This window comes from Sceloporus undulatus, chromosome 9 (genome assembly GCF_019175285.1).
Source record: "Sceloporus undulatus isolate JIND9_A2432 ecotype Alabama chromosome 9, SceUnd_v1.1, whole genome shotgun sequence".
NCBI lineage: Eukaryota > Metazoa > Chordata > Lepidosauria > Squamata > Phrynosomatidae > Sceloporus > Sceloporus undulatus.
In genome coordinates this window covers 6,617,230-6,628,070 of record NC_056530.1, presented here as the reverse complement: position 1 = coordinate 6,628,070, position 10,841 = coordinate 6,617,230, and the positions used below count along the sequence as shown (strand labels likewise).

At 43.8% G+C, this 10,841-nt stretch overlaps 1 protein-coding gene across 1 annotated transcript in view; it reads left to right on the top strand.

Moving 5' to 3' along the window:
- Positions 1-1,888: 1,888 nt before the first annotated feature.
- MECR (mitochondrial trans-2-enoyl-CoA reductase) overlaps positions 1,889-10,841 on the top strand; it is a 13,437-nt gene continuing 4,484 nt past the window's right edge. The window contains 5 exon segments of the mRNA XM_042439791.1: positions 1,889-2,061; positions 5,517-5,614; positions 6,332-6,463; positions 6,793-6,936; positions 7,935-8,037. Coding sequence (XP_042295725.1) covers positions 1,901-2,061; positions 5,517-5,614; positions 6,332-6,463; positions 6,793-6,936; positions 7,935-8,037 — 638 coding nt within the window. The 5' untranslated portion in view covers positions 1,889-1,900.

The window sequence follows — 10,841 nt, the reverse complement described above, 5'->3', positions numbered from 1 at the left end:
TCCATTTTTAAAAAATGTGCCCTACATGTGAAAATTTTGTCCTACATTTGTCCTGGTTGTCCTAGGTGCGTGGGAACTTTTGAAATAAAGTGACCAATGGTGGCTGGTTTTAGAATATAGAACATGATTGACTTGTATAAATGCTAACAAAAACCCATCAGTCAAACCTTTATTGGCCAACCAAAATGAACAATAGACTTGTTGCAAGCTTTCAAAACTCCATGGGCTTCTTCACCAGGCAAGAGGTTACAAACCAAACAGGAGGGGGAAAAACAATTGGAGATGTTAGTCAGATGTCTGCATGTTGTTTCAGTCAAGACAAAAAATGCTTGTTTGTGAACAGTAAACCCAGGTCGGTCAAAGAGCCCCAGCGCCCACTATGTTCTGTTTTCCTTTCCCCTTCAATAAACCTGTCCTGTCTGACGAAGTCCAGGAGCCGTGTGACTGTCTAGGGAGAGCTTACGCAGCAGTGAACCTGAGCGGCTCCTTGGACACTTGTCCCTCCAAAACCTCCTGAACTGAGAACATCTTGACCAGATGAAGCCTTAGCGACTGACACAGGGAAGCCAGATGTCCTAACTGCAAGAGAGGACAGTTGACTTCAAAATGTAGGACATAAAAGGTAAAGGTATTCCCGGCTGACAAGGCTGTCAAGTCATGTCTGACCATTGGGGACGGTGCTTATATCCGTCATTAAGCCAAAGAGACTTCGTTGTCAGAGACTACTCCGTGTTCATGTGGCCATCATGACCTTCCCACTGAGAAGTGGTACCTGTCTATCTACTTGCATTGGCATGCTTTTGGATTGCTAGGCTGGCAGAAGCTGGGACTAGTGATGGCAGCTCACCCCATCAAGCGGCACTTGGGCCTTGGACCGACAACCTTCTGATCTTGCAATGAACAAAGCGAGCGTCTTGACCATTGAGCCTCTGCATCTCGGCAAGGAAAACCTAAGACATTACAAAATAATATATGGCTCGTTTCCAGCTCCATTGCCGAAACTGTAGTTTGTTATACTGAGCGTATAAACCATATTTTTTGGACGAAGTGACCTTCGTGGAAAGGCCTTCTTGTCTTGCAAGGCGCTGGTAGGACCGAGAAAGACAAAAGGGGCGGAAATGCCCTTTACTGGCAACGGACTCTTGACGCAATCGACACGGACGCAATTCACTTGTCGTTGTGTAGAAGTCAAGGGGAATCGTTCAACGTTGGCATTGTGCTTTTGGAAAGGACACTTTGGGATTCCTCCTGGAAAAGGAGGGCCTCCAGTCACCCTCCATCGCCCTGATGCTGGGGATTATGGGAAGTGTAGTCCACACACACATTATATATATATATATATATATATATACACACACACACACTAACACTTTATATACACACAAGCCAATTGTATATGTGCATGTATATCTATCTATCTATCTATATATCTATCTACACATATTTTATACACACACATACAATTTTATTCCAAATTCAGCAGCAGAGAACTCAGCCTCTTCTGCAACAAAACACCTTTTCCTTCTCACTTTCTTTCCCCTCAGAGAGAGAGAGAGAGAGAGAGAGCACTGGGGGCGGAGCCTCCTGCCACTCAGCCAGTCACGTGCTCCCCATTGGGATTAGCCCGCGAGGGGGCGGGGCCTTGACGCCACTACCGCGCGGGGGCGGAGCCTCCTCCGGGTCACGTGGTACCCGTCCGTCTTACCCTGTGAGGGAGGCAGGGCTCTTACCGTTGGGCGGAGCCTCCTCCCGGGGTCACGTGAGGCCCACACGGATTAGTCCGCAAAGGGAGGCGGGGCATTTGACGTCACGCGCGTGCGGAAGGCCGTTTGGTGACGCATATCTGGAGCGACGCGGGTGAGTTGTGTCGCCTTCGAGGAGTTCTTAGTGAGTGAGGGCCATGGGCTTCGCGGCTGCTGCTGCACTGCGGAGTAATGGTTCCCGGGCGCTTCGGCTCTTGGGCGCCAGCGGCAGCGTCTTCTCAGCGGCGGCGTTGACGACCGGAACGGGGCCTCGAGGGCTGGTCTATGAAGGGCACGGAGATCCTGCTCAAGTGTTACGGTAAGGAAGGAAGGAGAGGAGGAAGGAAGGAAGGGTCTGGCTGCTTCGGGCTTGGCCTGGAAGGAAGAGGGAAAGGAGGCTTTGATCAGGGGATCTGGGAGTCCAAGTAGAGCACAAGTCGAACATGAGCCAACAGTGTGATGCAGCAGCTAACAAGGCCAATGCGATTCTAGGCTGCATCAGTAGAAGTATATTGTCTAGACCAAGGGATGTAATAGTCCCACTCTATTCAGCTCTGGTCAGGCCCCACCTGGAATAATGTGTCCACTTCTGGGCACCACAATTCAGAAAGGACATTGAGAAACTGGAGCCATGTCTCCAAAGGAGGGCGACTAAAATGGTGAATGGTCTGGAAACCATGAAACCCTATGAGGAACGCCTTAGGGAGCTGGGGATGTTTAGCCTGGAGAAAAGAAGGTTAAGAAGTGATATGATAGCCTTGTTTAAATATTTGAAGGGGTGTCACATTGAGGAGGGAGCAAGCTTGTTTTTGCTGCTCCAGAGAACAGGCCCCAATGGAGCAATGGATGCAATCTGCAGGAGAAGAGATTCCACCTCAACATTAGGAGGAACTTCCTGACAGTAAGGGCTGTTGGACAGTGGAACAAATTCCCTCGGAGTGTAGTGGAGTCTCCTTCTTTGGAGGTCTTTAAGCAGAGGCTGGATGGCCCTCTGTCTCAAGGGATGCTTTGATGGAGAGTTCCTGCATGGCAGAAGGGGGTTCGGCTGGATCAGGGCCCTTCTTGGGGTCTCTTCCAACTATAAGATTCTGGAGGCTGCAGCTGCTTTTGCTGTAATAGATTCAGCGTCTTCCTTTCACTCTTTCTTGACTGACTCGGTCCCTGCTGACTGGAGAATAAAACCAGCTGATTTTTGCCACTTTATACATTGCTGTTGTTGTGTTCCTTCAGGTCGTTCCCGACTTATGGTGACCCTAAGTCAAACCTATCAAGGGGTTTTCCTGCCAAGGGTTTTTTCCCCCAGAGGAGGTTTGCCATTGCTATCCCCTGAGGTCTCCTACTGGGTTTCCGTGGTTCAGAGAGGATCTGAACCATGATCTCCGAAGTTGTAGTCCAACACTCAAACCACTGTGCCACATTGGCTCCCATTTTTTATAAGGAGCACTATTTTACTGTGCCATTGTATTTAATGAGACTTGCACATCCACAGATTTGGGTATCCACAGGTGGTCCTGGAGCCAGACCCCAGTGGATACCAAGGACCCTCTGTACAGCTTTAGTGCCCAAGACAGATAAGAAGTAAACAGGTGAGATGTTCCTTCCCTTCTTTCCTGAGACATTACTTCACTTTTCTCTGCCATACCAAGGAAGCTGGAACCTTCTGACTGTCTGCTATTCAATTACTTAAGAAATGGGCTGCAGCCAGAATAGTAGGTACATGAGGGAAGACATTTTGGGGAGGAAGCCAGGGTTGTTGCTAGCAGATGCTGGGGAAAAGTGACGTAAACATCACCTTGCAAAGGGATTTTGTAGCACCTTTGAGACTAACTGAAAGGAAAGTACTTGCAGTGGGCTACAAAAGCTCATGCTTCCAACTTCTTCTTTCAGTAAATCTCAAAGGTGCTGCAAAATCCCTTTGGAGACAGGTTTTCCAGACAAACACAGCTGTATCTTTGAATAAGCATCACATTGTTTTGCTTTTGATTGGTGCCTATTGAAAGCAGAATGGGAGATTAAGTGGACCTTTGCCTGAAAAAGAAAGCAATTTTTGTTTGTTGTTGTTGTTGTTGCCATTGGCATCCTCTGAGGCTGAGAGAGTGTCGTTTCCCCAGGGTCATCCAGTTGGTTTCCATGACCAAGCTGAGATTGTCTTCCGGTATCCTAGTCCAACTTTCAAAGCATTACACTACACTGGCCCTAGACTCAAAGTTGGAAGGGGTCCCATGGGACATCAGGTCCAACCCCCAGCCCTACCCTCCTGGGCAGCAAGAGAACAGGTCTGCCCACTTCTCTCTGTGACAGCCCTTGAGGTATTTAAGTAGGGCAATCTGTCACAACTCATAGTTTTTGAGGGTTTCTTCAGGCTGTGAAGCCATGTTCTAGAAGAGTTTATTCCTGATACATTGCCAGCATCTGTGGCTGGCACTTCAGAGAATGCTGGCATGGAAAAAAGTGAGGTATATATACTGTTAGTTGAGAGGAGGTGTTTGCATGTTAATCTGTGTATTGTTCTGGTGTTAAATGGCAGGGTCACAGGGTGTCCATTCAACACAGAACAATACACAGATAACATGCAAATTGCTTCCCTCAACCAACAGTATATAACTGTATACCATTCTCTCCAGGTCAAGCATTCTCTGAAGATGCCAGCCACAGAGTGCTGGTGAAACGTCAGGAATAAACTCTTTTAGTACACAGCCTCACAGCCCAAAAAACCCACAAAAAAGTATGGATGCCAGCCGTGAAAGCCTTCGACTTCACATTGTCACAGTTCAGTTTTCTCTTCACCAATCTGAACATGCTCAACTCCTTCAACTTTCCTTATGTTTTGTTCTCCGTACTCCTTAATATCTTTGTTGCCCTTCTCTGAACCTGCTCCAACTTGTCTGTATTCTTCTTATAGTGAGGTGCCCAGAACTGAACATAGATAAGGCTTGACCAGTGCCGAATATAGTAGGAATATATTGGGACTATTATTTCCATCGACTTTCTGAGATTTCAGGGATTTGTTTTAGAAAAGCATCATCCACCACCTTTTATTTTTTTGGTTGCCTGTAGCAGATTGCTGCCACAATGTTACTTTTATTTCTTTCACCGTTTATTTTTACCTTTTCCACTGGTCCACTCTGATCACTCTTATGGATTTCTGTACAAATGAATTTATTTTTGACATACGATGCTATTCACCTTCCTTTTCCTCCACAACTATTCTTTTTGAATAGGTTATATCTTTCAGTTGTTACATTCCAGTTATTGGGGTCCTCTCACTAGATCTCCATTTATAAAGTCATATTTGCCTTCATGTACTAGAACTTCAAGCTCATTGGTGAATAGACATCTAAAGCCTTGTTTGTGCTTACGGTACCTATTAATTTACTGTGAGCTTTACTCTGAGTCTCATTCCCTTCCTCAGTTTCTCCTGTAGAATTAACCTCCTTGCATATAAAGCTTGCCTTTGGGCTGATGCTTCAATTATCATCTCTAGTCCCCCAAAGATTTAGTTTAAAGCCCTCTTGATCAGACTTGCCATTTGTAAAAATTACTTTTAAAAAATTTAAAATGTTCATAAAACAGCTGGTTTCTCAAATGGTAGGATAAGAATGCAGACAGAGCGGTTTAAGTGAGTATGAAACTTAAACAAGTACATGTGTTTTCTGTTGTGTAACAGTTGTTGGAACTAATAGACAAAGCTTCAAATGGCAGTATTGACCCCAGTGAAATACTTTGAGGATCATAGTAGAGGGAATATTACATTTCGTCTGTCTTTTGTTTCAGCCTAAAAGACATAGATCTGGCAGAAGTGGGAGATTTTGGAGTCCATGTGAAAATGCTTGCAGCTCCTATCAATCCTTCAGACATCAATATGATTCAAGGTAAACTTGCCTTGTATGAAGACTGCATCATTATTCTTCTCTATAATATTTATTTCTGTAATCCTGTCACTATTCATATCATTCTTTCATAATATGCTGTCAAATGGCTATGACACAAAAGATTTTCCAAATGTAATGATATACAATGAGCTTACACAAGGTTTCTTTGTTCCACCTCCTAAACTAGATGTTCTGTCATCTAGTGCTCCCTGTTTACCTTGTCTATCTACCCTAACCATATCAAACACTTGCTTAGTGTCATTGGCTGTTGTGGCAACTAATTTATTTTATTTTAATGCCTTTAAATATTTGACTTTTAAAAATTCATGTCCTGCTTGTGGACTTAACAGAAAACTAGACTATTTAGGTCTTTGGTCCAGCTGAGTTCTTCTTGTATTCATTCTGAATCATCTCAGAAACCATAGTGACTGAAAGGAGACTGATGATAGAATGTAGGGTTGATTTCCCAACAACCATGTAGTCCAAGTTCCTACTGGTGCAGAAAATCCATGGCTAAAGCATTCCTAAAAGGTGACCACCCACTTACTGTTTTATAAACCTGCAGTGAAAAAACATTTTCCAATGTAGGGGTGATAAATAAGGAATACCCTGTGCTGCATATAGTTTCTAAATCCAAAAAAATAACAAGCCTGAATACAGTATTAATTTATAATTCAAAACTGTTTGGATGTTAATGACATTCTTGTGATTTTGCAGGAAGTTACCCTATTCTTGCTGACTTACCTGCAGTAGGTGGAAATGAAGGAGTTGGTCAAGTGGTGAAAACTGGACAAAGTGTGACCTCCCTGAAGACAGGTGACTTTGTGATCCCAGCTGATGCAGGACTTGGTGAGCAAGACTCATTTTATTAAAACTGACAGTTATAATTATAACCCCTTACTGTTAAGAGACACTTAGGCTGCATAAGGAAAGAAAACACATTCATCAGGTAGCAGAACTCATCTGACAGTCTCATTTCTCCAGTTCAGAAAATGTTTAGCACTTAACAAACAGGAAGAACTCTTAATTCTTATTGACATGCATAAAGGCAATGGAAAAGGTTTTGACACCACTGGAATTTTAGAAATTGTATTTTATGAGCTCCTCTCCATGTTACTTGAGCTGAAAATTTTAATTTCTTATAGCCTGAATTGTACTCTTTTTATTTCTCAAATCAGGAACTTGGCGAACAGAGGCAGTATTTGCTGAGGAAACACTCCTGAAAATGCCACCTGATATCCCATTGGTTTGTGCTGCCACCTTGAGTGTCAACCCCTGCACAGCTTATCGCATGTTGTCTGACTTTGAAATCTTGAAGCCAGGTGTGTACACTGTGCCAGAGTAATATACCAGCAGAGCATTTTCTACAGTACTGTTTACCTCAGTAGTCCACAGCCTTTGGTCACCAGAATTGATTGCAGTGCTTGGAAAAACAAATATTTTTCCTCTGCTGCTCAAAGTCGTCTTCCTTCTTCATCTACTCCCACCACTATTGTATATTCTCTTAGCAACCCCACATTATTTTCTGCATCTGTTTTATTTTTGTTCTGCACAGTTGATTAAATTATTGGTGGTCTAGGACTGTTTACTTTGCCAAAAACTGTCCTCACTGATGGAAATAATAAGGCATTTAAAACCTTTAAAAGAGTGACTGACACAAGATCTAGCTTTGCAAATTAGTAAAAAAAGGCTGTTGGTGCTGCTGCTGTTGGTGTCTTAACAGTAATTTCTGACTTACGGTGATCCTAAGGCAAACCTACCATGGAATTTTCTTGGCAAGATTTGTTCTGAGGGAAGTGTTTTTGCCTTCCTCCGAGGCTGAGAGAATGTGACTTGCCCAGGTCGCCCTGAAGCTTTCTATGGCTGAGCGGGGTTTCAAACTCTGGCCTCCAGCATCACAGTCCATCACTCAAACCACTACACTGGCTCTAACAAAGAATGTTGGTAACTTTATATTAGCAAACATTGTATATAAGCAAGATGCTTTAAATAATCTGAAATATTGCTCATTGGTGACTAAAAATAATCTTATTTCAGATACTTCATAGTTGCTAATAAACTATGCTGGAGACTGCTTTATCAGGAATTTCTGGACTCACTGAAAGAGGCCTTAAAGTATTTATAGCTTAAAATATGTTGGACATTTTAACAATATCTAACAATGCTTCACTTTATAGCATCTTGAACTGTGCCTTCTCCTTTTGTGGACCTCCCAGAATAGTTTGTATTGAGTAACAGACAGAAATGAAAAGCAACATCTTCAAACAAATAGGCAAATAAGGACTCTTTTACAACTCAAGATACATCTGTTTGTCTGCAGGAGATTCTGTCATCCAAAATGCAGCCAATAGTGGAGTGGGACAGGCTGTTATCCAGATCGCAGCAGCCAAAGGTATCAAAACAATAAATGTGGTCAGAGATAGGTGAGTGTATAATAAAACGGGGGGTTTGTAGGTCACATCTCGTACTCCCAGTCTTTTGGTTAGGCCCACCAGCTCCCTTAAGATACTGGTGTACTTGGTCTACTAGGTGTGGGTATTTAGAAGAATGAGTAGGGAAAGGAGTATCTGTGGCCTCCTAAATGTTGCTCATCTGGAACTTCTACCATCCTCCTCCATTGGCTAGGCTATTTAGTCCTGATGAGAGTTGAAGTCCAACTTTACCTGTAGAGCCGCACAATCTACACATTTTTAGTCTTCCTTGCTTTTCTGCATAAAAGTACTATTAAATAGTAGCATCCTATTTATGGAGGCATTATAACTTGCATTTTGAATTAGACATAGAATGTAACCTTCGTTTTGGAAGTGTTCTTCTATAGCCCTTTACAGTATAATTTCTTTTTGACCTGCTGATTTAAATATAGGCGAATGTAATAGCTGAGAGATGCCACATGCCTATCTCCTGAATTGTAAGCATGGTAGAAGTTAAGGGAAGGTGCAATCCAAAATGCCAGACATTCTCCGAACTTACTAGGTTGTGACCTAAAGGTTCAACAGTGAAGAATAGCCTTGGCTAGAACTGCAGGGGGAGGCTTTGTGATTATTACAGCAAGTCAGCAAAATGATTGTCCTGCAAGTGGAGCGTTGCAGAACTGACTTTGGTTAGTGGCAATTGGACAATATTTTAAAAAATCTCAGTTGGTTGCACTTGGCAGTTCACATGTTCTGAACAGTTTGATAAATAAAGATAACAAAAGTCCAAAACACACTGCAGAAATAATCCACTTTGAGACCGCTTTAACTGCCCTGTCTCAGTGCTTGGGAATTGTAGTTTATTGTGGCACCCGAGCTCTCTGTCTCACAAAACTCCAGTTCTCAGGATTCTGTAGAATCAAGTCAGGGCAGTTAAAGCAGTCTCAAATTGGATTATTTCAGCAGTGTGTTTTGGACCAAAGTCACAGAATTGTACTAAAATCTAGCCAAAACACTGAGAAGAATTTCTGTATATTTAATGCATAAGTCTTCTCCCAAATAGTTCATTTCTCCAAGGAAGAAAGGCTGATCTTCTTTGTCCTTGTGCTTGGCGAGATCTAAACTTTTAAACTTGGGCTGCTGCTGTGGGAGGGGCTAGAAGCCTAATTGCAAAGCAGGCTGGGAGAGGCGCATGCCTAACGGCACACGGATTTTGGATTTTTCTTGTATAGTCAAGGAGGTTTTGGAGACCAGAGGAAAAGCTGACCTGAGAACATTGCTGGAGGCAAGGCTCCTTTAATTTTCCACATTTTCTTTTCTCTTTTATCCTTAAGGGGCTTGTGGGAACTTTGCTCAGAGGAAGTGCATCAGAGACTTGCCTCTGAACTAGCTAGTAGCCAGGAGCGCTGTTCATAACTAGAGTACCAGTTGATTGAGCTCTTTAACAGAGGCCCACAGGGGTTCTTTACACTGGTGTTTAGCAAGGGAAGCCCACAGTCTTGTTAAGTGCCTCCTTAAGACTTTTCAGTATGGACACTGAAGGCCCTGCTGCAGTCACCTGCGACACTTGTGGGATGTTTGTATTCTTGCCTAGAGATGTGGGGAACTTCACCTGCACTAAGTGCAAGTTGGTGGCCCTGTCAGAAGAGAAAGTACAGCAGCTGGAGGCCCAGGTAGCTACACTTCAACATCATAGGGAGAAAGAGGTTTTCCTGACCAGAACGGACCAGACGGTCCTGAGTGGGAAACACACAGAGGAGGTTACTGGGGAGGAGGAGGTCACTTCACATACTACAGAAGTAGATGGTTGGAAGAAAGTCACACACAGAACTAGGAAAACCAGGGAACATTCTGGGAGATTGCAGCTACAGAATCAATTTGAATCTCTGTCTGTTATCAGAGATGATGAAGAGCAGCAGGGACAGAGCAGGGGACCCTGGGAGTACCACCAAAGAGAACAGTCACTGCTAAGCCTCAGAGGAGGTGTGTGGCGGTCGTGGGGGACTCCTTGCTGAAAGGCACTGAACCAGTGGTTTGTGGGCCTGACAAGATGTCTCGGGAGGTGTGCTGTCTCCCTGGGGCAAAGATCCGTGATGTGACAGAGAGGCTGACAAGACTTGTCAAGCCTACTGACCATTATCCCTTTCTTTTGGTTCATGTGGGAACCAATGATACTGCAAGGCACAGCCTTCAGAGTATCATAAGGGATTATGAGGCTCTGGGTAGGAAGTTGAAAGAGGTGGATGTACAGGTTGTCATCTCGTCTCTTCTCCCAGTCAAAGGGCATGGTCCAGGAAGGGAAAAGAAAATAGTGGATGTAAACAACTGGCTCCGTAGATGATGCCGCCAAGAACGGTTTGGATTCTTGGATCATGGACTGCAGTTCCATGAGGAAAGACTTCTGACAAGGGATGGGTTGCATCTCCCACCAGTTGGCAGAAACGTTTTTGCCAATAGTCTCAAGAATTTGATCAGGACGGCTTTAAACTGAGTTATGTGGGGGAGGGAGATGGCAGAGATGGAGAAAATAGCCAAACTGTCATAGAGGGAACAAGACAAACAGTGCAAGGACCCAACAGTGGGAGAAAAAATGTTTGCACAGGCAGCAAGTAAAGGGAACACATGGTCTTAAATGTATCTACACTAATGCACAGAGTATGGGAAATAAGCAAGCTGAATTTGAACTCCTAGTACAACAAAGCAAATATGATATAATAGGCATCACTGAAACCTGGTGGGATGAGTCTCATGATTGGAATGTAGGAATAGAGGGGTATAACCTATTCAAGAGAAATAGGCCAAACAGGAAAGGAGGA